This window comes from Dermacentor albipictus, chromosome 1 (assembly GCF_038994185.2).
Source record: "Dermacentor albipictus isolate Rhodes 1998 colony chromosome 1, USDA_Dalb.pri_finalv2, whole genome shotgun sequence".
NCBI lineage: Eukaryota > Metazoa > Arthropoda > Arachnida > Ixodida > Ixodidae > Dermacentor > Dermacentor albipictus.
In genome coordinates, this window is record NC_091821.1 from 240,799,449 (window position 1) to 240,825,514 (window position 26,066).

The 26,066-nt window shown below is 41.7% G+C and overlaps 1 protein-coding gene across 3 annotated transcripts in view; it reads left to right on the top strand.

Moving 5' to 3' along the window:
* The first annotated feature begins 3,451 nt into the window (after positions 1–3,451).
* Positions 3,452–26,066, top strand: part of trio (trio Rho guanine nucleotide exchange factor) — a 254,652-nt gene continuing 232,037 nt past the window's right edge. For all 3 annotated transcript variants that reach the window (XM_065431400.1, XM_065431401.1, XM_065431403.1), the window contains exons 1-12: positions 3,452–3,625; positions 4,698–4,769; positions 8,503–8,617; positions 8,707–8,797; positions 10,916–11,017; positions 11,257–11,370; positions 14,322–14,521; positions 16,489–16,687; positions 19,970–20,092; positions 20,173–20,364; positions 22,183–22,314; positions 25,778–25,864. In XM_065431400.1, coding sequence (XP_065287472.1) covers positions 3,559–3,625; positions 4,698–4,769; positions 8,503–8,617; positions 8,707–8,797; positions 10,916–11,017; positions 11,257–11,370; positions 14,322–14,521; positions 16,489–16,687; positions 19,970–20,092; positions 20,173–20,364; positions 22,183–22,314; positions 25,778–25,864 — 1,494 coding nt within the window. In that variant the 5' untranslated portion in view covers positions 3,452–3,558. The remainder of the gene's footprint in view (positions 3,626–4,697; positions 4,770–8,502; positions 8,618–8,706; positions 8,798–10,915; positions 11,018–11,256; positions 11,371–14,321; positions 14,522–16,488; positions 16,688–19,969; positions 20,093–20,172; positions 20,365–22,182; positions 22,315–25,777; positions 25,865–26,066) is intronic.

Consider the following 26,066-nt stretch of genomic DNA (forward strand, 5'->3'; position numbering starts at 1 on the left):
GCATTACTTGCAGACACACACAAAAAGTTGAGAAATGCATGCCAAATCGACTGATAAAAAAAGTAGCAGTTTCGCCCAAAAGGCGATAGCATCGATTGCGAATTAGTAGACAGCTATAAGAATTAAGGATAGTAGTTTTGTCAGCCGCATAAACTTGCAATTATAGGCTTTCTAAATAAACTAACAAGCATGGTGTCACGCTCGCACAAGCAAACATGAACACATATCTCGCGATGACCGCGGAAACTCGCTGTCAAAACGCTAGAGTGAGGAAGCGCGGCAGCAGCAACGAGCGAATTGACCGTACGTGCTGCGTCTTGTAGCAATGTGAACTAAGCCGCGAAAACGCAGCGCGCGGCGGACTCTGTCCCCGCCGCAGATGGCTTTCAATTAAGATACGGTGACGGCAGAAATGCGCCTGGAGTGTCCGTATATAGTTGCAATAAAAACTATTGATTTCGTTTACTAGTTGGCTTATGAGCTCAGGATGCATTCTGACTCTACGTATGTACCCCTGCACTTTTCGACGGCATCACGTTTTAAAAGCTGTGGCAATTGATGGTATTGCTCGGGAGACGCACCACGAAACCGGATTCTTGTTGCTTATAATGGATACTGATCCAGGCGCATTTCAGTCATCGGCGTCGCTGTGATGTTCCGCATAAAGTCCAAGTGCGATAACATATATGGCGCGACGTATATGCTGGTGCGAGTGAAAGCGTGCGAGGGTGAATGAATGAATGCATGAATGAAAAACTTTATTTTCGCAAAGGAGGTATACCGGCGAAGGTGGAGACCTCAGTCCAGGGCCCCCAGCTGTGGCCTTTCAGCCGTCGGTGGTGGCTTAGTCTCGCGCGCGAAAGAGGAAAGTGCAGAGGTAGCGCGTCGTACGTCTTCCTCCATCGTGTGCAAGGCTCCGGGTGAGAGGAGGGACGGGGGCGTTCTACTCCGACAGTGGCTGCGTATGGCGCTGCCGCGCGGGCCCTATCTTGAAAGCGATCTGCAATTGGAGCAGAGTGCGCCGAGTGCTGATAGCTTCGTGTGCGCTATTTCTCGTCACTTAGTTCGCGTTGAAGGAGAGGCATCACGATCGGTCAATTCGCTCGCTGCTGCTGCCGCGCTTCCTCACTCCAGTGTTTTGACAGCGAGTGTGCACGGTCATCGAGTGAGATGTGTTCATGTTTGCTTGTGCGCGCGTGACACCATATACTTGTTAATTTAGTTAGTAACCCAGTAAAAAATTACTCAAACCAGTTAAAATTTTCCACTTGGAACGAATTGTATCAGTCTAATCGTGTTTTGCGACACCCATTCGAAAAATCCAACAGGTCCAATTGGCCCAACGGGTTTTTTTAACACAATTGCATGGACCCGATAGGCCTCGTTAATTGGGACCAACATGAAAAACAAAGGAAAGAGAAAAAGCTTAGATGGGCCCTAAACTCCTTTTGAGAAGCATACTCATGCATGAACACACTACGGGATTTCTCTTCATTGACATACCCAAGATTCACCACTTCACTATATGTGAGATACGCACATGGCTATAGGCGATATGTAAGCAAAACCTGGTTGACTAAGTGGTTCATGAGAAATTAGTAAAATTTCAAGGGAGAGCTTTAACTTTATAGAAAGCTAAATTGCTTCTCTCTATCGATCACACCAAAGTACGAATAGCTATTAGTTTACTTGAAACATTATATAATTGACCTATTATTATTATCAACTATTTTGTTTCACGAGATTACTCACCTAGCTGGTGACTTCCAATTGAGACCAATAAGCATACCAAACTGCACTGATGTCCAACTGGACTTCTGATGATGCCCCATTGGAACCAGTTGGGTCCCATTGAAAAATCCAACTGGGCTCATTGGTTCTTTTTGACTGGTTTAAGCGACTGTTTGCAAGTTTATACGGCCGATAAAGCTACTATCCTTTCTTATATAGCTGTCTACTAATTTGCTATCGCAATTGATACTTCACCTTTCGCACGAAACTGCGACTTTTTACCTTCATCAAAGCATCCTTGAATGCTGCCTACAGGTCCCCGAGGTGCAACGAAAACAACGCAGCAGTTCCGCAAGCTAGCTTCTCCGCACAGTTCGCATTCAAGTACCTATCGTTTTTTTTTTTCCCGGATATGCAGTTGCTTTTAACATGTATGAGTGCGCGAAGAGCGTTCAAATTAACGGCATTTTCCATATAACGATTATGATAGCAAAAAAACTAAAACCTCTAATAAACACGTGCTGTGGATTTGCCGATTCGTGCGTGCTAAAGCATTAGCACGTGCATATTGGCTGTGCGGTGAAGCTTAACCATGACCAACTGGTGCTCGTCTATATCTGTGCTCCGCAAGCGAACCTGTGAAGCCGCGCGAAAAATGTGCGACACGAGCTCTATGAAAAGCAAAAAATGAGGAGATGTTATTCATGATTTTTTTTTTATTTTAGACGTTGACATAGCGCTTATTTTTTGTGCGCGCGGCATGAGTCGCCCACCGCGCGAACTTATATAGTATAGATACTTGGTAGGTATGGCACAAATCTGTCCACGGTACTTAGTCTGCGTACTTCGTCCAGCATTTGCGCAAACTCTTCCAAGTCTCATTTTGCAGCCCGAAAGGTACGTATATTGTATATGGCACATATGGTACTAGCGCCCCATCCAAAGAGGCCTCCAGATGATCGACGTTTTTCCATGAGGATGTTGCTTCTGCTCCGACTGGACGCAATTGCTAGATGTTACCATCAGGGAGGGAGACAGTCGGATCTATTTCCACGCAAACAACCAACAATCTGCCTATTCAACTTGCCACAATTCTGGGGGACAATTAAGTTGATTTATGCAACAGGCAACATTACAGTTCAGAGGGATCAAGTACAATCGAACGCAGTCAGCAACCATACAGTTCGCGCACTCCGTGCCGCTCCCCTCTTTTGCTTCCCAACAGGCTTCAAACTGTCTAATATTTCGTTGCAACACCAAGAACAGGCAGGGCAAGCAATGATAATAACAACGAAACGCCAATGGAAATTTCGCACTCAATTCATACAGATAGTGATCAACGCGGTACTAAAGCATTCAAAACACTTAAAAATCTAGCTACGTGTAAATAGCGTTCAGATGAAACGCTAGAAATGTCAAAAAGCCGATTATACGACGGTCAGAAAGGTTTGAATGCCATAAAAACGCACAATTAACAGCTGCACGCTGCACTAGGACCCGCATGTCAGGTGTTGGGTATTTTTGGTTTCTGATGCTTACTGCCGGCAGCTCCGCACCTAATATGAACCGCGTTTCCAAGAATATAAGATGCCGAGTCATAAAAATGCGTTTTTACTGTCTAATTATTTAACAACAGTATTTACCACAGTTTATTGTTGTGATATTTATTTGGATATAAAACAAGTCTTTGATTTATCGACCAATGGTGACAGGAGCGGCGATGGATGTAAACATGGCCGATTAGTGATGCTGTATTTTGAAGTGCAATATTGGAGCTCTCCCTATTTTCACGCGTCATCATGATGTTTTGGTTAACATAGATAGGTGATGTGTGCGACCAAGTCATCTACTGATGGTCCAGTCGACAGCGACGGAGCTTTTCGCTACAAGCCTGGTAAGGATCTTTTGTACAGCGAAGAGTAAGCGCAGAGTTCTGCTCTAGCCTAACGGTACTACATGTCAGATCGATCCTTCGTAGTCTGATTTGCCTTCCGATGCAGAAAGGCGAACTGCCTTCTTAACAGGCGTGAAGAAAAGAACTGTACGAGAAGTTTCTGTTGGCCTATTTTCTCTGTACAATTGTTGCCATCCATTATAATCACATCATGCATTTATGGTGTTGACAGCCGTGAATGCTTAGCGAAGCTGCACATGACGAGAGCGAGGGAGAGAGGAGAAAAAAATAATCGTATGAACATTTTACACCGTCTGGCTTAAGTACTGACGCCTAAAGTGTGGTATTATGAAGGCAATGTAGCGACTGATGGACGTGTAGTAGTTAATATTAAGAGGTTTCTTGTGGCGCGTTGGAATACCGTTATGCGTTTTTACTGCTACTGCCGCATCTTATTTTGTTCAGCTGTTCTGTGGCTCTCATCTGTGGCTACATTGCTCCTATGTGTTGCGCGTGCTCTTGACACACATCTCGTGTCACGATGTTGCTTTGCATTTCACTAGAATATGTATCTGGCGAAATCGTGCGTGCAGTTTTGGGCCGTATTCGACTTTGCAAACGATTAAATTCAGCTGTCGTGACGCAGACGACGGAGCGCACAGCGTGATTAAAATTAGTAATCGCGTCTGGTTCGTTACAAAAGTAGCATGTGCGTTTTCCGTTTGCAAAGCGACAACTGCTAGAGTACTTATTGAATGACAGGCTGCAGTTAATACTTTCGGCAACGTTGGGTTGAAGTGTAGTGTTGTCTATGTGACGTCTGGCATTATACCCGTGCAGACAGTGTCAAAGCGCACCTGTTTTTGGACAGTTCTTGAAATTTCTTTTCCGCTGTTGATAACTGGCTAAACGATATCTACTGCCTCGCGAGCCTGTGTCATTCTATATTCTTAGTGTTCTCCCAGGAATAAAATTTACATTAACAACAGGCAGTATTTACTCATTAAACGCTTAATATGTCTAGGGCTAATTAATGCTGAAGGGAAGACACACCGGTTTGTGCTTTTTTCAGGGTCCTCAAGGATGATGGAGGGAGCACATGAACTACTACCCCTCTTGCAGGAGCGGCTCATCATATTATCTGGTCAGTGTTCGTAGCTTTTTTTTTTCTCATGTAGGAAACAAACAAACTTTGAGACCCATTTACACCTTTCACTTTGTTGTGCTCGACTCGGACAGTTTTTGTTGCAGACAGGTCGCAGTTGACCTTGTGCAGACACTTGATTCTTGTATGTGGTGTTGGTCATAATAAAAAAATCACTTTGTTATACCGTTTCCCAAGAATGATGAGCGTATTCATAATGCGACATGTCAGGCCAAAGAAAGTGTATGTAGCAGTTAGTGAATGGTGCACAGTACTTGGGTATAATTGTTAGGCATTCTTGCACCTAAGCAACATTCAGGAACATACATGTGTGATGATTATTTCTGTGCAAGGGGGCTGCTTTTCAGAAATGTTTCTGTGGGACCTTTGTTGCTATTTTCTTGTATGATGGTGTTGACCTGTATGTAACTCCTGTATGTAACTGCACATGCATTACAATCGTGTGTGTTGGTAGGTTGTGCTTGAGTGGTTGCTTGAGGAAAACTTTTGACAGCATTTGGTTTTTGCTGCTTTTAGCCACTATAGCGCTATCTTAAGTTGTGGCATAAAGTGGCTTATTTATAAGTTTTGCCGGTGTTACGCTGCCACTTCAAGCCCGATCCTGATTGAAATTCTCGACCGTGATGGGCTTGCTCCCACAGCTTGCACCAGTCATGATTGAGAGATCCAGTCCCGTTCGGGCTTAGTTGTGGTCGAAATTGTTACCACGTAATACCCATATTAGTGTAAACTCTGACAAAATTTTAAGTAACAGATGCCTGTCATTCAGCAAAAGAGTCGCTGAGTATCAGTGAAGCTATGATCTGGAATAAATGTAATATGTGGGGCCACTTTCTGTAATGTGCTCATGAAGAGAACATTGAGGCAGTCTACTTCCTTGAATGATGAAAATTTATCTTTGCTGTATATCAGGTATTACACTATTGCACCTTGCTACTGCCAGGCATAATAGCTCGAGCCAGGTAAACATCTTTTGACCTTTTGGGCTCTGAAGCCTTGCGTAACATATATGATAAATGTTTGCTTTTTATTTTTCTATTTCACTGACTGAGCTTTTATTACTATTGCACTTGCTGTTTTTCTTTATATGTTTGGCTTCCACACTTTTACATGAAAACTACCAGGTTTGTGTTGCCTACATTCACAGCAGTTGCATAAGTCATTTCGCTGTTTTTGAGTGTTGGGTTCTTCATGAATTATAGGAAGATGTTGAGATAAAACACATTGTTCTGTAGCTCATGCACTCCCGTAACTTCACTATTTGAAATTGTTTAATATTTATTCTTTCTTTTGTTAATACGAGGGATAACACTTAACACTTAATGGTCTTGAGGAGCAGAGATTGATGCAAGTGAAAACTGTTATGAAAGAAAGCAGTGGCTGCTGTGCAGAGGCACCAGTTCCTGAGCGAATGCGTGGGGCAGATAACTTCTGCTCAACAATTTCCAGTCATTCTATAAAAATGGCTTGCATTTAGGGAGCCTATATACAAATCTGTTTTCTTAGTGTATTATTTGACCAATCTCACCATATTTGCATCCACTTTTGGCCGTGTTTTTCTTGCTGGCGTTATTTTATTGTGAAAGAGTTGTATTGAATGCTGCTCTGCTTCAACAAACACAGCTTTGTATGTGCACCTGGTGACATGCTGTGCCCCTTTTTCATTGTGACCATTGTCATGATGTTCTAGATAACTGAAAGCAGTTGTTTCTCATTTACAAACACCTCAATCATCTGGATGTTCAATTGTGAATGGTATTGCGCACATGTGTCAGATAATGTGTATAGGCCTCATGTTGTACCACATAAACTCCATGAAAAATTCATATTTCACTGCGTCTGTAAGTGTGAAAATATTCTATATTCAATTCAGTATTTGAATATTGGTATTCTCAAACAATCATATTCGATTTGATTAAGAAATTTCACTATTCGAACGTTCCTAATGTTTACATGTCAGGTTTGAATCTATACGTCAAAGCAAACTTGATGTTCCCATTGCTAACAGGTGTACCAAATGCTGACAGATCCCATCGTATGTGTGCCTAAATAAACATTGTGGTCCGGTGTATTCAATTCATAAAATGGCTTAAGTATTGGATTGACCATGTGTCAGCTGAAAGGCTGAAGGCTGAAGTTTTTTTTTTCAACATTCCTCATGAACTAGGGCTTCTCCAGATTTTGTCATTGAGATTGACGTGTGTGTAGAATAGTAATGAAATATGTGCTGTAGAGCTGCATGAAATCAATGTGTTTTCACAAAGTAAATAGGTTGGTACCAAGAGTGCAGGTTAATGCATCTACTGTCTACCAAACTTTCCTTGCTGGGATGGCTGTTGTACCATAATATTGTCACACACCTTCTCATTATCAGCTAGCTGTTGGTGGTGGCAACAGAAGGGGATAGGCTCAGGAATGTATAAGGGCCTGTGTCTGGCTTGGTGAGACAACCTAATAAGGTGACATTTGTGCTAGCCTGTGATTTGTATTCACATGCTAATGGTCGCTGAGTTTGCCATTTTAAAGCGAAGCTTTCTCTGTCTCACTGATTCGTCCGTGAGTGCCGAAAACACACTGCAGGAAAGCCAACTTACACATCTGCGTAGAACACTACAGTTTACATTCACAGTAGCGCACCAGCGTCGACTGGCCAACCGATCAGTGCCTGATAACGGCGCGAAGCGACGAGTTAACCAAGAGTAGCGCATGCGTACAAAGTTCACTGGAAGCGCAAGTTGGGTCTGCTAGGCATGACACCACCCCTGTCGCGATTAACTGAGCTTCCCTGCTTATTGGAGACAGCAAGTGCGCGCATGAACATGGGCTCGTCTTAGGATCTGGAAGAAAAAAAAAGAGAAAAAAATCGGCCCCGTTCTTAAAGAAAGATGGTTGAATGCCACGCTACCCAGATGAATTGTATATATCTGCATTGAATTACACGCGTCACGCAATGCATTCTTGGCCGTCACCATGGGTAGGCTGCAGGTGCAGCGCACAGCAGAAAAAGAGGCTGCCATATGTGAACGCAGGCGTAGAGTCGTCCGTGAAAGTGTGAGTGTGTGCGTGTAATCAATGGCCACATGATCTAAAATAAAGGCTATGCAACTTAACAAAATGTGTCTTCAGTCAACTTCAACATTAATAAAATACAATCCTAAACAAGTAATGAAATCACATATGCATAGCATCGGGTCGCTCAGCATTTCTTGGGTTCATTGTGTGGTCGTTGGCTTGGACTTTGACTTTGATTCAGTTTGCATTGGGGGAAAGCTTCGCATTCAAACATCTTTCTTTAAGAAAGGAGCTTTCATCTTTTTCTGAACCATAAGATTCTGACCAGCTTTCTGGCTGGTGCTTGCATGACACAGAATAAAAGAAAGAAAGAATAGGAGGGTGTGCATTACCTTGGCAGTCATGCTCACACCAACAAAAGAATGTGGAATGGATGTTGTGCACACCATACTTGCCAAATAGGGCATGTTGTTTTATATTCTTTTATTTAATGTATCGTATCCCTAAAATTGCGAGCATACTTGTTTGAAGCACTTTTTGCCATTTTTTTCTTGTTGACTTTATTATGTTGTAAAGGAGTTGTATTGAAACTTATGTATTTTTCCACATGATTGTGCTGCATGTGAGGTGGCTAATTCAAGGTTAATGAATGTCCCATAACCTTTCTTCTTTGATCCTGCACCTTGCTTGCCTTTTCTAGGTGGCCGAGACCTTCGAGGAGGTCCAGTCCTCACCTTCCCAGCTAGGTCTAGACCGGATCGGCTAAAACCGGAAGAAATGCGCAAGGTTTTAACCTACCTGTCTAGCATTCCTTGGTAAGGTTGGCATGACGCTGTGCTCACCGTACATGTTTGCTTGAAAAGGGATTGTTTCGTTCTAAAGTTAAATCTCTGCTCTTTTTCAGTGAGGAAGCTAGAGAACTTGGCTTCTCTGTGGTAATTGACATGCGAGGAGCCACCTGGGCTACGGTGAAACCAATCCTTAAAGTTCTCCAGGCATGTATCTGTGTTTGGTACATGTACAGGCTGTCCCAGCTAACATGCATGAAGTGAAAAGCAGCATTCTATACTGATGAAACTTGCTATATGTTCTTAATGCTAACGCATGCCTTGCAGGACGTCAATAAAGTTTTTCAACCAACCAACCAGCCAACCAACCAACCAGTAGAGCCTAAATTATTTTTTGTCTTCTCCTTAATTCCAATTTAATGATGAACTGACTTCTTAACGTGAAAATTTACAGTCAATATGTCAATGCAAGGTACGTGGAGTACTTTAGAAAACACATGTTTTGATGGTTTGTGGTGCCTTGCCTTTGCCATAGGCCTTTTTTCTGTGTCTGAAAAAGAAAAGAGATATGCCTCCTAAGTTTCTAGAAAAGTAGATCCAGCTTCCTATTTGCATTTCACAGCAATGCTGTCCTCAGGTGCATGGTAAACAAACTAATTCAGTCTGTACAATGGCCAGTCTCATCCATAAATATGACAGGTCTCCTATTTTTGAGTCGGCCACAACATTCGTGTTGCTATTTGGGTTAGTTTGATGGCAGATCAATAGTCTCTGCTATATTTCTGGAAAATGTGGCTTTAATAGATTGCTTATCTTTCTCAACATCTGTGTTGTACAGGCTAAACAAAAAGCTTGCCACTAGCAGGAATTTACTGGCTATACCAATATAAATGCCCTGCCAAATTGATTTAAAGGGAAGCTGAAGAGGTTTTAGAATTGGTAGGTTTATGGCAGTTTGGAAGGCTGCCCTACTGTAAATTAACTCCTAAACTTATTTTCTTTATTATGCATGTAGCAGCTCTGCAATCGCCGTTTTAAATTTTCGTTGAAGCTCCACCCCTCCTCGCACGCCAAGCGTGGTGGTGAAAGACGGGGCAGGAAGATGACGTCAATACCGGGGTCACATGAGTGCTCTATTCAAATCTCGCACCTCGCCGATACCTAAGATGACGTCACGACTGTCTTCGCCATCAGAGCCAATCGACCATTACGCGGCGTCTCCCACAGACACTGCAGCTTGTTATTGCTAAAAAAAGCGAGTAGCAGTGACTTCTAACCTGTCAAGCTATTGTTTTCGTATTCAGGGGATGAAAAACTATAATAATTCGCTGAAAGCTCACTTATTTTAAAAAGTGCTTCAGCTGCCCTTTAAAGGGACACTAAAGTTAAAAATGATTTCTTCTGCATCAGTAAATTACCGTTATACAACACCAAAAACACCACTCTTACAACGATAACACGTTTGGTAAGCCAGAAAAAGCGCAAGAACGAAATACGGGTGGCGACGCCTACTTAAGTTCCTGCACCTTGGGGCTGTGACGTCTTTGATTTTGATGGCATCTTCTAGGGCCTACTAATTATATATAGTGGTACAGATTGACTACATTGTGTTCTAAAGGAACCAAATATTAAACATGGCAAGCTTCGGGAACCTTTGTTCAGCCAACGTGGCCTAAATGTGAAAACATACTTTGGAATCCCTGACATCACGCTGACGTACCGGCGCTGGGGTTTCGGCGCAAAATTCACATACTGATACTTGGACATTCATTTTCTCATCTAATAATCAAACTATTTTTTTGAAATAACTGCCTGCAGGGTTCTCAAACAATGTTTCGTTAGTCTAATCTGATTTATTGTTTCGCTTTAGTGTCCCTTTAATCTAGCCTGGTTCAGCATGGAACATGTTTAAGTTAATTCCTGTGTTTGAGTGCAATACTACTGGGATGTGGAAATGGGCAGCCACGTCGGTGTTTGTGAAATTTTGTAGGCTTTATTTCAAAAGCGGAAGAAATGACTACCCTAAAGATAGTGTGCCACAAACAACAGAAGCATGTTTCCAAATGCTCTCTGAAAGCCTCCTATTGAGATATCAACCATAAATTTATAAAGTTAGTTAACCAGTGATTATGAATTAGTTATTTGATGACAAAATAAATATTACTGGAGGTTCCTTAGGGGGCAGCAAACAACATGCAGTGTATGTCAACATGTTTCAGTAGCATGTACATAGCAATAATTTTCAAGTTCTCTTGTATTTTTTTTTGTGCTCACTTTCAATATTGGGCTCTAACATATGTCTCTGTTCTCTGTTATTTATCCCAGGAATACTTCCCTGCAAAGATTCATGCTGTGTACATAGTCAAACCTGAAAACTTCTGGCAAAAGCAGAGGACGAGTATGGGCAGTTCAAAATATAAATTTGAGGTATGTGGCATGTCTGTGCCCTGCATTAAGTTTGGAAAGGTGGTCTGTGAGTGTTTCATGTTGATCTTCCAAAGCAACAGAACTCGGACGCGGATTTCGTTTTCTTCATTGCAGAGACTTCTTTTACTTTATAATACCGACTGTTGTTTTTATTTGGTGCAGTGTCTGGAGATGAACCTTCATTAGTGTAAATGTGCTCGGCTATAAATTTGTAATATATTTCTTGTTTTTTTTTACAGACTAATATGATATCTCTAGAAGCACTGTCAAAATATATAGATCCATCGCAGCTTACAGTCGACTTGGATGGGACGTTACCTTATGACCATGGCCAGTGGCTTGAACTGCGAATGGTGAGAATGACAGTCTGAGTTCTGTGTCACCTCCTGTGCTTGTTAAAGTTCATTCTGGTGTTCGCAAATGATTTTGAATTTCTACTGTTCATTAAATACGTAGTATTCCGTCAGTACATTGTACATTAAAGCTTTTTTTTATTATTGTGCATTTCAGCAGGTGTAGTTATGTTGGTTGTATGGGCAAATATCAGCGTTGTTATCTTCATAAGCACTATTATCTTCATTATATCTGTCATGCATACTTTTGTAGGATGAGGAAGGACAGTGCTTGTTAGAGAAATGTGTGTCAGCAACCATTTCACACCTTATACAAGGACATTTATTTTAATAATACTTTGATTAACATGGTAGAAAATTCCAGGTATGCATGGTGCAGAATATGCGAGTCTCGTCTACAATGATTCTAACTTCCTTTAAGAACTTAAACAGTTCATACTGTTGGCTGCATTACACCAAAAAGTGAAACAGCGGCATGAAAGTAGCAAATCATCTAGCTTTGATGGCAAGCTCTTGAGGCTTCTGAGATCAGCCCAATGATGCTTGAAAATTTTGGTTATGCATTGGTTATCCTTGAGCTAATTGTGTTACCTTTTTCTTATTATTCATCATGACAGCTGAGTTGCTATAGGATTCTACTACTAAGCACGAGACGATGGGTTCAATTCCCGGCTATGGCAACTGCATTCACTTCAGGACAGAATGCAAGAACTTTCATGTACCAAGCTTTCAATTCACCTTAAAGAACCTCAGATGGTAGAAAATAATCAGGAGCCTTCCACTAAAACTGCGTCTCTTATAGCATGCATGTTGCTTTAACGTAGTTACGGTCGTATCGGTAAGCAGCGATGCTCAAGGGACTGCAGCAGCTTTCTTCTGCCCTTTGACTGGCATAACAAGGGTGTTTTGAATACCTCATCTATCTTCATCAACAACTGCAGAGCTGGCAGCAATTGATGTTGCTCTGACATACATACAGAACGAAATGAGCACATCGAAGGTCGTCATCCTTACAGACTCCCGCGCTGCCCTTAGCAGGCTGTTGAGAAAGAATGCCAATAGTCCAATTCTCTGCAGTATAATAGAGTCTGCTGACAAAATTACTTCTCGTGGGGTGTCCCTCATTGCCCAGTGGATACCTTTGCACATGGGTATTGCTGTAAATGAAGGGGCTGATCGCCTCACTTCAACCTGTGCTCACAACGGGAGTGACTGCCCAGAAATTTCTTGCATGATTGACAACGCCTGTGTGTTAATCCACCCATACCTCCTAAAGCAGCACCCAGACCACTGTGTTGCAAACGGCTTGTTCCCTCCCTGTGTTCGTGGCCATGGCTTGCCTTATAGTGCCAGAGCGCTGTTAGTGAAATTAAGAGTTGGCTCTGTGTTGGTGCGTGAACGCTTGTATCATCAAGGACGTATGGACAGTCCGTCGTGCACGTCCTGTGGCTCCTGTGAGACACTTGAGCACCTTATATTGGAGTGTCCCGCATTCGTCCCACAACGTGCACTGATAATTAAGGATTATGGACTGACTGGACTCGAGGGTGCGACCCTTGACGATTGCCCGTTTCTGAGAGGGAGTGCTGCCCAACGTGACCAGGCCTATAGAACCTTGCTAACTTTCATGCAGAAAACTGATTTGGCCTCCCGTTTGTAGACATTTTTTCTGTGTTCCTGCTTTCTTTTGTCCATGTCTCTGTCATTTGTTTATTTCCTATTTTCTTTCCAATTTTCTTCTCCTCTTTTCATTCCCTCCTCACAACAGAGTAGGCAGGCGTTGTACTCCTCTTGGTGGCAGTTGTCAGCTTGCTCCCTCCCTGTTTCCTTTGTGTGCTTGTATGTTTCCATATTTAATAATAATAATAATAATAATAATAATAATAATAATAATAATAATAATAATAATAATAATAATAGTAATAATAATAATAATGCTTTAGGATGTTACCCACCATCGATTCATCAACCTTGTTTATCCTTGTAGTGTAATGTGAGAAGATTGTGTCAGGTCATTTGTTCTATGCATTTGTGCTAAATGCATTATCAACTGGTTGACCTAAATGTGGAGTCTTGCTGTGTAATACAAGCAAGACTGCATGCACAGTGCAGGATACTGTCCTGCTTTTTGTGCGCTATCCATTACTAATACCACTTGTGTTACAGTTAGTACCAGTAACCATTATACTTCTTTATGCTGGTACCAAAGGCACATTCTTTCACTACCTCGCCCAAGCATTGAATGTTGAGCCTGGCAGTCAATATATCGGCTGTGAAGTGTGTGCGGTCATGTTCAAAGAGGGCAAAGTGATACCTGCAAAAGTTATTTTCTTATCCCTTTTCCCTTTGAAACCCTGCTTTTTCCTAATCATGCTATTTGACTCTCTTCACTTAGTGACATTGTTGCGGCTTGTTAATGGTTCGATTGTGCAAATAAAAACATTAAACAAAAAAGGTGAACAGTGACAGTCGTGGTAACACTATTTTCCCGTCTCATACCCATCATGCCTCATTTATACACACTGTAGAGTATAACTGAGGTGATTATAAGAAAGTGGTTATCTTCCTCACTATCAGTTTCATGATTATTTGAACTTCTGCTAGCATAATTATCTGGAGAGTCAATTAATATGTAAGCAGACTTTTAGTCTCTTCTAGCTTGTGTATAACATGAGTGGAATACTTATTAAACAATTGGTTGGATACAATATTTGTACTTCTCATGTATTAGTCTTCTTTTTCTCTGACTGGCTGTATATACTTTCGTTTAACTCCCATTGTAACATATTACTAGGTGGGAGAAAAAAAATGAAATGTGAATTGGCATCTTCAAAGTCATGTCACTGGTTGTAAAAAGGCTCTCTGTGTATATTATTAAATTTTTCTTTTGTGTAAGGCAAATTGTTTAAAGGTTAACTTTTTGACTCAAGCTGAACTATTTTTAATTATAGGCTTTGGAGAAATTTCTGTGGAAAACTAGCGAACTGCTGGAGCGGCTAGAGATGATGAAAGAAGACCTGGTGAGCACGAAGTTCGCTGAAGATGTGGCAGGAGCTAAACGCATGATTGAAGACCACGTTAATGCCAAGAAGCGTGTGCTACAGATACCTGTAGATGAGGTGGACCTAGAAGGCCAGCAAGTATTGCACAGGTGGGCCCTAGTTCCACTTGGTGTCACGGTGACTTTCTTGGTTATGTTTGCCTCACTGACGTCTATGATGCTTGTTGAGTTGTAGCTAGGGCATTTGTGCGCAATAATGATTGTATCTTGTGGCACCTGTCATAGTTTCCTACAAAGATTACTAGAGGGGACCCTTACACTTGTGTCGATGGGAGCTGTAAGCATGGAGGTTCAACCGGCATGGAAATGATGGTTAGTACATGGATTTGCGTAAACTTTGTCACTGTGGCTGCGAGCAGTTTCAGTCTAGTGCAATCCCCTCACATCAAAGTGTATGTTGGTAACTTCAAAAAGAAAGCAAAATATAGCCTTGGTTGAGCCATATTCGTACTTTATAGACAAATATTGTTGAAGTGTGGGTGTAGTAAACGAAATAAATTGCTATTCTACCTGTTGATCTGCTGTGTAGGTGAGAAATTCTGTAAATTTATTCCTTTTTTTTTGTAGGCCAGAGTGCAGCCTTTTTTGTTTTGAAGTTTGTGTCCAGTGTAGTGTATTTGTCATGGTGCAGTGAGAGAGGATTGGGACAGTCAAGGCATCGAGCTGATGTTAACAGGCAGTGACAGTAGCGTGCTTTAGTATAGTGTAATATGCTTACTTTGTCGTTGGCATGTTATGCAGCAGTAACACTAAAATATGCTGCAGGATGTCATGTAAACTAGTAATATAGAATGGTGTTGGAACTGAGTGGAACACAAATGCAAATGGTTGCAGCACGCCCTGGTTGAGAAACACGAAGTACAAGCAAGAGCTGTCCACCATGGAATCCTTCTGTGCAGTGTTAGGACGTTAAAACCCACACTTGCAAATGCAGTGTATAACCACAAGCTTGCTAACATTGAATATACCATGCTATAAAGGCCATTTTATATTAGTGGCGACAATGTATATTCAATATTTGAAAACTATTTGAAAAATATCTGATATCAGATTCCCTTTTGGCACTATTCAATTAATATTCGTTTCAGTCTTGAAAATTACTCTTTGCACATCCCTAGTCGCTGACTAGATGGAGTAGGACAAGGTAGGCTACACCTATCATTGCTGTAAAATGTTTACTTTATAGGAAAGCATAAGGGGGTTTGACTATTAGAGTGCAGCAATAATTTTGATGCAAGCTTTTCTGTGTGCCTTAAGTGCTTAATTTTTTTTTAATACAAACTATTGATCATTTTAGATTTTTGTATTGATAAGTTAGATAACAATTACATAAAGTTTGTTTTATTCCTGAAAATTTCCATTTGAAAAATGGTGTAAGGCTTATGTTGCACTCGTGCTTAGAAATAAAATTTGAAATGGGAGTTTCTATGAGCAATATGAGCTAGACTGAGTGTCTGCTCTTTTTCAGGCATTTGGCTACATTTGTCTGGTGGAAAATTATTAGTGGAGTTAGCAAAGCAAAGCAAGAGCAAATTTCTCTTGTTGAATGTTGCACTCAAATTATTGCACAAGTGAAATTGCAGATTTCACGGTATCATATTTTTGAATTCGGAATTTTGTGTGGAAAATTATTTAAAGCCTTGTCGGTCATGTTTGAATACGTGTATTTTTAACTGTAAGCTACCAATTATCCGTGGCCATATGTGTGTTTGTGTGTGATGTCACAAGGCGGGGCTTTGTAATTTTAAAGGTGGCTTTGTCGCTTACCTCCGATACAATTTTCTGGCGTACAATTCCCATGTTTTAGCAGGATCGGTGTTTAGGGAAGCTGCTGTTGTTTCATCTTTGAAGCAGCGCACGCAATACCAGTGGCAGAAGACAGCAGTAGTGTGTTGTCTTTCCTTTTTTCCTGGCTCTTGTTTGCACTGTTTCCATTGAAGGAGAAACCCCTCTGCTCTTGGTAAAGGGCAAATGTTTTAAGATGTGGGATCTAACTTTTAGCATTCACTTAATGTGGTCAATCTGATTGAGTAGTGTGTGCCATTTTGGGCCTACAGGTTGGGTGTGAGCAGTGGGGGCAGTGGGAGCAGTGACTCTGGCTACTCGGGTGGAGGCGACCCAGCTGGACCCCAGGTGGGCCGGCTGCTGGAGAGCCTGCGGCTAGCGCGGCAGCATGTGCTCCAGCTTTGGCATGTCCGTAAAGTGCAGCTTGACCAAGCCTTACAGCTGAGCCTCTACCAGCAGGATGCCCACAAAGTAAGTGCCAGGGCCATCATTCTTGTGATGAGAAGTGACTTGGTAATTAGCTTCTGGACCTTACTGTGATTGGTGTTGCTGCCTGATTTGTGTTTACATATGTCTGTAGCAGATTGCATGAAGCTAAGTGTGGCATGATGACTGCTACTGCTACATAGTTGTGTTTTGCCTGAGCGCCGTTGCATTGCAATAGGTTTTATGCAGAGCTAGGAAATTTTGAGTTCTGATGCTGATATAACTGAGAGGATCAGAAAATGTGCATAAGAAAGGTGTGTCCTATGTGTTAAACTTCATTTACTGGTGGCATGTTCATTGCATTCTTGCCTCACTCATGTTCTGACTTCAGCAAGCTGACCTCCTCTGAAGTCAGACTTGAGTGAATGAGCCTGGTCCTACCTAACTTGAGCAAAGTGACTTTAGCAACAGTTTTTGATGAAGTTGTTGGAAGTGAGCCTGTGTGCTTGTCATGCGATATTGCAGTTTGTAGAGTATGAAGCAAAGGAAAAATGCAAGGCTTGTCACTTCTATGGTTTATCAGCTTTGCCTTGGCAGTGTTTATCACAACATAAAAGCTGCCACCTGAATAAAAAAAGATAGATGGCTTGGTGTGAAAATTGAACAATGCAGCTTGTGTGCATAGGGGCTGATCGCAGATATATTTGAACAGTAACTTGTGTGAAATTCTGCCCTTTGTTACAAGGCACTTTGTAACTGTTTCATGCTCCTTGAATTTTGCTGGCACGGAAGAGCAATATCCTTTCTCTTAGTTATGCTATTTTTGTGCAGCTGAAAATATTCATAGTGAAGGATAACGTTACTCAGCAGAATTTTAAAACACGAAGTGCGCAAGAAATTCATTGAACTACTTGTAGCAAAGCTTAAAACACTAAGCTGTATCCCTTGCTGAATTAACATTGTGCTGCCTACACGCTATGATTCCTCTTGATACAAATTCTGAGCAGTTCTTCTTATGCTTTATATGCAAGAGGCCTTTTTATGTAACAAGATCATGCAAATTGTTCCTGTTTGATGAAAATTGAGTACTATTCAGTGTTGAGCAAGCTCAGTGTTAACAGTTTAGTGGGACACCTGCATTTCATGTTATGGTGAGATGAGAAACACACACCATCTCTGCACAGTTTCTCAGAGCATACATGGAAACAAAATGAGAGGAATTTGCTGGGTGACATGAGAGATTTCTTTGTTTGCAAAAGAAGATGCAAGTAACTACCAGGCACCTGTGCTGTCACCGCCAGTAGATTTGATGCACTCGATAAGTCCTTATTTGTTTGTTTAGGTGATTACTTTTGTCATTTTGTTACCCCTTCTTTGAAGTAAGCAATGATTTTTACTTGCTGATGATGGTGCACTCTGTGTTGCCTCAGATAAGCACAGCCACCCTGCTCCTGCCTTCATTATTCTGTTCTTGCATGCATTCCTCTCTTCATTCAAGATTTTCTGGTCCGTTTACTTATTTTCTTTGGTTTGTCAGACCAAACTGAAATCCTGCAGACATCCATGATTGAGTAGCACCAGAAATGTCATGACTTCCCTCTTCCTATTTCAACCTTGGTTATCATTGGACGAGGCAGTGACTCTGCTGCTCATTATTGTAGAAGGAGGAAAGTTCAAGACTCTAATGTTGTGAAATGGCGACTTTTTTGAAATGCTACTTGTCCTGCCTGTGTAACGTGAGTAAAGGAAAAGGATCACTCATGCAGGGCTTTCAGCGTTTTTATTATTTGGCCTTCCTGCTAAGAGTCTGCTAAACACTGCACTTCATATAGCCCTGGAAGAAACTGTTACATTCACATATCATACCTTCAACAAAATGATAATTCAAATAAGGTGACTTCATTACTTGACACAATAGATTTTTGCATCTATGTCTAGATCTAATGTCATGGTTGGAAGCAAATGTTCACAACGTTGTCATACCTCAAGCCTGTATTGGAGTCTTCTTGCTATTGCTGCCTGAGCCCTCTGTGATTAAAAGTTGAATTAAAGCATTTGTAGTCACTTTATTGACAGCAGAAAGTTGGGGGATTCAGCAAGCCCTAACTATGTTTCTGCCGTTTACCCAACACATCTGGAGAAAGGTACTGGCTGTTGCCAAGTAATAATGTGCAGAAAAGCAGAGATAGGCATGTGCATAACACGCAAAATGTGCAACAGCTTAATGGCTTTCTTGAAGTCTACCTCATTATGTTCTTGATCTGCATTGTCACTATGCCCTGTAATATTAGTCTGGGCTGCAAAAATGGCTTAAAGGGACACTTAAGGCAAATACTAAGTCAGCGTGGACTGTTTAAATACCATTCCAGAAACATCGCAATGCTTGTTTTGTGCGAAGAAAAGACTTAGTTTACGAGAACATTGCATCTGAAGGGCCCGAATACAAATACGAAATTCAAATCGTGTGCCATTCAACCGGGGGAGTGGTGACGTTGCATACGCCATCACCGCCCTTTGCTGCCGTCGGTGAGTAAAATGGCGTCTGATAGATGGCGGTACTGAGCCAAGACGGGGTGATAAATTCGCCGCTACAGCTGCTTTTTGGTCAAGTGGTCTAGACAGTTCGGGTATCTCGTGACATCACATGGAAGTTGAATTCTCTGCTAGTTGCAGTTTGTGGTGGTTTCATGAGCCAGCAAAACCAGCGCAGCACTAAGCGATAACGAAACTTGTGAAACACGAAAGCGTGGATGGTGCAGATTCAAGCGAAAACAAAACCTTTTGATTGCCTGCGTCGTTGTCAAGGGTAATTTCAATGAATTCTGTTTTCTAAAAATGAAATAGAACTGGGCAAGTAGCATTTTATTTCATGTTATAATACAATAAAAGGATACTTTTTACATAGGGTGCTTGAGTACTAGTACTAGAATTGAACTGAGGAGTGCTTTTGTCATCAGGCAAGTACTTGAATGTTCCGGGGAAATCTCTAACAATGTCCTGCATTTGCCTCAATCTCTCAATTACCAAGGCTCTGTTCACGATAATATTGACGCTTTAGAAATTCTCGAGCACTAATCTATCACTTTAGCTTAACTTAATGTTTTCCTTTAGTGTCCCTTTAACAGCCACAGTAAAATATGAACGAGTCTTGCTTGCAAGCTTTGTTCTGTTAGAAGAGCCAGTTCTTCCTTCTTTTTGTTTAGTATTATTGGGATATGTTGATGTGGGTATGTTTGACTATTTCATTTTGTCTCCAGTAGTGCTTTCGAGCAGTGCCTTTATAGAAAAGTCTCCAAACTGCCATCCTTAATTGTGCTTCCTTTACAGATGCTAGAATGGATTTATCACAATAAGGAACGGTTCTTAATGAATTATGTGGAAATTGGACATTCCATTCAAGATGCAAAAGTTCTACAAGAAGAACATGATCATTTCACGATGGCTTCGATGGTGAGCACATTACCCATTGTCTAATTTATGCTTCTGTTTCCATTTGTTGTTGGATCCTAATGTGAACTTTTTATTTGCAGAATGTCTATGTGAACATTAATCGGATCTTGGTAACAGGATCGCGGCTTATTGATGGTGGCCACTACGCTTCTGGAACTGTGCAGCAGATTGTGGCTGCACTTGACCATGCTTGGAAAGAATTTGCAGCAGGCCTTGATGAGAGAACCACAGTATTGTCCCTCTCTGTACTTTTCCACCAGAAAGCACAGCAGGTTAGTAAGAGAGAGGGAAACTTCTTCCCTCACCTGTATTCATTAGAATGCCAAGTTCACAAAATACTAGTACAGTTGAAACCCAATATAATGAAATCCCGCAACAACGAAATTCTCGCAACAACGAAACATTTTCGTATCCCCGGCGAACGCCCATAGGACTCAATGCATTTCGTACCTCTCAGCAATGAAATGTCGCTGTACTGCAATCCCGCATCAACGAAATTTGCCAGAACGTAACTCCACGTATTACCTACTTGCGTAAGCCTAGCAGGCTCCAAAATGGGCTCAAATGCGACTGTTTTGCACTAAAATTGCGTAAAAGACCGCCACATTACACTTGTGTGGGCGCTGCCAATTTTGTTCACAAAAACAACCAAGCCCCGGAAGCGATCAGTTCCCTGGAGACACGTCATGGCTGCCATCTTGTTTGTTGATCGCCCGTTTGAAGCGGCACACATGTTGCTACCGACATGTGACGATGGTTTTTGCATGCCCACTAGGCGAGGTCGTCGATCGTTGTTCGAAACGCGCATTCAGTTTGCGTTCCCCACGACTGACAACCCGGCGAGGCCTTGGGCAATAGCGTGGGGCAAAACTGAACGCAAACTGAACGCATGTTTCGAACAACAATCGCCGATTGTGGTAGTGCACTGTGTAATGTGCGCCTCAGTGAGAAAAATTCAGCAAGAACAAGGAAATACATGTCCCACCAACATGGAATTGTTTATGGCACTTGAGATGGCGGTTGCAGCATATGGAGTGCCACGCATCGGTCCATGATTGAGCGGTCATTCGAGAATATGCATCTCTTGCTTCAAGAACGCTGGTTTTGGTGTCACCCGACTGGCATTGCATGCGGATTCAGCGCCGGACGTAGATTTGTGCAAAAGGGCCGTTATCTCGATCGTTTGCCTTCGGGTACACAAGATACGATCACTTTTGTGCTCGGCACCGGACGCGTCAGCACCTACAGGCAACAGCGTGTGCTGGAGAAATGCTGCTGCATGCGCTGTTGCTCTGCGTCCAGTGCCGAGTTACGCAAAATCTCGCAAAAGTGATCGCGTCTCCGAAAGCAATTGACCGAGAATACTGCGCTATGGCAGTACTGCCACTGCTGGTCGACGCATGTGGCACACTTTGTACTGTCGGCAATGCGGTTCTATATCCTCGAGCAAAGCTTGCAAAGTAGGCTAACGGAATATTGACAGTAAAGTTTTGTTCTACAATGCATTACCTATCTGTGCCGTCTCTTTTCGAAACGATGAAATTCTTGTGAAAGCGAATCTTTTGCGTTCCCCACTGATTTCGTTATTGCGAGGTTCAACTGCATACACTTGGGCTTGTATCTGTTGCATACTTTAAATGCTGTGTGAAAAGACAGGGAGCTAATGATGACGACCACAACTGCTTGTTGTTCTCACCTCTCTGTTCTGTGTTCTTGCACTCATTGGATAGTAAGGATGGCATTGAACACTGCGTTAAGTCACTTTCAAGTAGGGATGTGCAAGTATATTCAAATAGCGCACATATAAATCAAGTAGTGGACATACGAATAATTCAGATGCACAAGTTTGTTTGACATGCTGCAGAATTGAATTGGGAATTGTTAAGCCAAATATATATACTATGGCTTCTGATTAATGTTTTGTATTTTTCAATATAGATACATTTATTACAAAGTAGTACACAACAGTTGTATTCATCTCAGTTTTATGGATATCCTTACTTACGGTATTGGAAGACTACATACTTGTCAGAAAGGCTGTTGTAACTTCTATTGTGACTGTTTCACTGCTTTTTTTCTTTTCTTTCTAGTATTTGGCAAATGTGCCATCTTGGAGCAAGTCTAGTGAAATATCCAGTATTCCACGTGAAGTTGCTGACTTGGAAGAGCTAATCCATAAACACCAGTCCCTCTATGAAGCCATGTGCCAAGCTTATACCGAGGTAAGTGGCCTGGTGCTCGGCCCAATTGATTCTCTTGCTGCTGCTGTTTTGTTTAAAAGGAGACATACATGAGTTTTGCAAATCGGGGATTGCAGAAATACTCTACAGTTGTTTAGATGTTTTCTTCATATTTGCAGATATTAGTTCTTGTCTAATGGATTGCAGAATTAGTCCTTGTCTATTACTTCTTGTCTAATGTCTTGGAGGCCATGCCTCGCTGCCGTTTGTTTTCCGCGCCGCCGCTTTGCCCCAGGGGCACTGTAGCGCCACCGACGTTACATTGCCACTGGAGCGGCGGTTTGATGAGGGCGGGCATTGGTTGTGCCTGCAGTGCAGGGCACAAAACTTCGTTAAACTGGAATATTGGCTGTTCCGAAATTCGTTTAGGTGAAACATTTTTGCATAGAATCTATAAAAAAACTGCCGGGGATTTTTAAAAAGTTCGTTATTCTGAAATTTTCGATAAACCAACGTTCATACAACTGAGAGTTTACTGTATCTGCTTCTTCACTGTCACTTCAACATGACACTATATTAGGATCACCGAAGTGTTGTGTGTGTGTGTGTTTTCTTTTCATTTCTTTAGAAACAAGGCAAAATTTAGTATAGTATTTTCATTAGAATTAGAAGCCAGTCTTCTTTTCTGTCTTTTCGAATATTTCTGTTTCATTTTATGAAAATACGTTGCTATTTGAACACCCCTAGGCAGTACCCATACATGCTAGGATTGCCGTCTTCCATCTCTTTCAAGTATTCGCCCGAAAATGCCTAGGTATTCTTGCAACTGTTGTTCTTTATGATTATTTTCTGCTGTCAAAGGCATTGTTGCTGCACAGAAAGAGCAGCCTTACTATTCTCACGTGCTAGTGATGGTAAAGAACACAGCAGCAAAACTGTGAATGGCAAAACTAACTCTTTATTTCGCGAACCTGTGCCCTGAAAAACGGGCTACACTCAAAGCACGATAGCGGCGAACACAGTCGGCGATCGTTGAAAATTTGATCTGTGGAACAAGTGCGTTTGCTTCTATACATGAGTCATCGAGGGTTCCGGAATAATTGCTGGTGCCCGCGTGTCTTCCAGAAAGTACTACACAACTTGCGTCGTGCATACAGTATAAGTACGCGAGGTTCGGTGACAACAGACAATGGATAGAACCATCGATGACATTCGAGAAACTACCGATACATGCAAGTGCGTTCTGCACTGAGGGATAACGTGCCTTTGTTAGCTGGTGAAAAAGTGGTCACCTGAGAAAGATAAGCAAGTAAACGTGTCACTACACTTTTAAAACAGTTGCACCCTTTGGAGTGCATATTTGTTTCACAACAATAATTTCATCTGCCTTGCTTGCGGCTCCGTTCTTGAAACTGCTGCACTTGCCACTTTCCTGTTGAGAATGCTATGTCACACTGATAACGCACATGCCGTACGTGACTTGGAAGCACCGGGCTCGCAGCTTTAAAGAAAAAGAATGTGGGCAAGGCAGATGACGATTATTGTTGTGGGACAAGATATGTCTCAAAGGGTGCATACTTTTTTAAGGGTCAGTCATATCAAACGTGAAGGGGATTGCAAAATAGTTTGATACATAGATAATTAGAAAGAGAAAATACACCTATCTGAAGTTTTTCTGAGAATTTGTCACGTCTCGGACAGTCACTTGAGAATGTGAAAAGTGGAATTTACCAATTGCATGCCCAAAGCCACTCAGTGAAATTATTGAGTGCCATCCATTTATTGTAGTATCGAACTGAGAGGTCTTTTGTGTCCGGGAAGCAGCATGGTGATCTTCTATCCGATAATGAATGGACGCAAGTAGTATGCTTCACTGCACGGCAGTTTCTTCCACTATGAGTATGCTTCATTACATTACACAGGTGTAATACAGTCAAGATTACTAATGCAAATTCAGCATTTTGGAGTGCAAATGAGACCCTTGCTGCACGAGCCCTCTGTATTTTTTGGCATGCACCTTGCTAATTTTCCCTCCATGTCATGTACTACCTTTCGTATTCAATGCCTTGACAGCATCTGCCAAAGCAGTACCCTTTCATCAACATGAATATTTCTGATGACATGAGAAGTGATCGCACTCTCGTTAGGAGAAGCGCACTTGTGCAGCACGTCACAGTGTTCAGTATACTGAATGTGGCGATGAAGGAGAGTGTGATATACACGTAGTGCAGTGATATCCTTTTGTGTGGAATTTCCAAGGAGATGTTACGTCTGTTAGATATAGACGATATTTCAATGTATCTGGGTTCGATATATCCAAGTTTGACTGTACCTCATTTTTAGGCTGCCTGCAGATTTATCTTTGTTTATGTAAAAAGAAGTTTTGTTTCATCAATAGTAGCTCGCCGTACATGCAAAATTAACATTATGCACCAGGCTTTCAGTTATATACGATGCCATATGTACTAAAAAATCTGCAAGTCAGGTGTATTTTCTGTGTTGTCCCTTCCATATCTCTTCTACATTTTAGAAACTCATTTGAATTTGATATCCAAAGCAAGCTTATTCCAATTATCGTGCCCATAACTTCTATTTATTTCTGAATCTGTTGACTTGCTCTTGAAATGCAGTAAAACCTTGTTAATTTTACTCCCAGTTTGTGGAAAATCAGATAATTCACTTGCCATCTGATTCCAGCAAACACATGTTATTCAGTGGCGTGAAAAAACTTGCTTATTGATATGTGTTTCGCCATGCAGCTGCTAATTTGGACGAGCACGGAGCACGATGAGCTGCTATTGTGCAATGCGAGAACAACACTGTTGTTTAACAAAAATTAAGCAACAGTGCACATTGCCACAGTCATCACTTGGAAAGGAAGAAATTCGCTGCAGAAACTGCAGGAACCAAGGGCGAGAGCTGTGCCAAAATAGTGTGGCTTATTCTTTCTTCCACATTTTGTCATGCGTAACTCTGGGTTTGCCAAGTGCCTGTCTGTGGAGCACCGTAGTTATTATTGTTATAATCACATATTCTTTTCCTGTGGTCATGACACACATATGTTATCATGAAGATGCATGTGTCTGGTTTGCTGCCACTGCTGCACTGTGGAGAAAGTTGCGAGGCCCTTACTACTGTGAATGCTCATTATTTGTACGAGATGGTGAAAACCATAGTTTCTGTGCTTTTCCGCTGCAAAATGTAAATAAAGGTAATGAATTTATTCAGTAAGTACAAGCATATTAATGCAGTAAACTTCGTTTTCTTTATCTGTTCGTTAACTCAACATTAGGATAATTCAAACATATTTTCTGGTCTCCTGAAAATTTTTTCTGGCCTTTAATTAAGAAGACCTAATTGTAGTAACCGCATAGGTCAGATCAGTGTGAAGAACCTATGCTGTAGTTAGCGCCTTAAGCTTTTGCAAGAACACGCTACGAGTGGCTATTACTGCTTATTTTTGACCTGAACAACGGCATGAATTGTGTTGGGGCGTTCTTTGCAGGTTCACAGTGCCAGCAAAAAGTTGCTGTATCAGCTCGACCATCTTGTACAGGTCTGTCATCCATCCAAGACAGAGACACACAAGCATGTAAGTTACCTGTCAATTTGTCATCGTCATCATCATTATAATTTATTTGTTTATTTTTCCTTCAGGGGCCCCTTGCGGGGTATATTATACAGCGAGAAAGGGCGGAGGGGGACAGTCATCAAGAAATACAATATACCATAAACATAACATTCTGGTGATGTGTGACAAAACAAAAACACACTTGGACATACAATCATGGTCA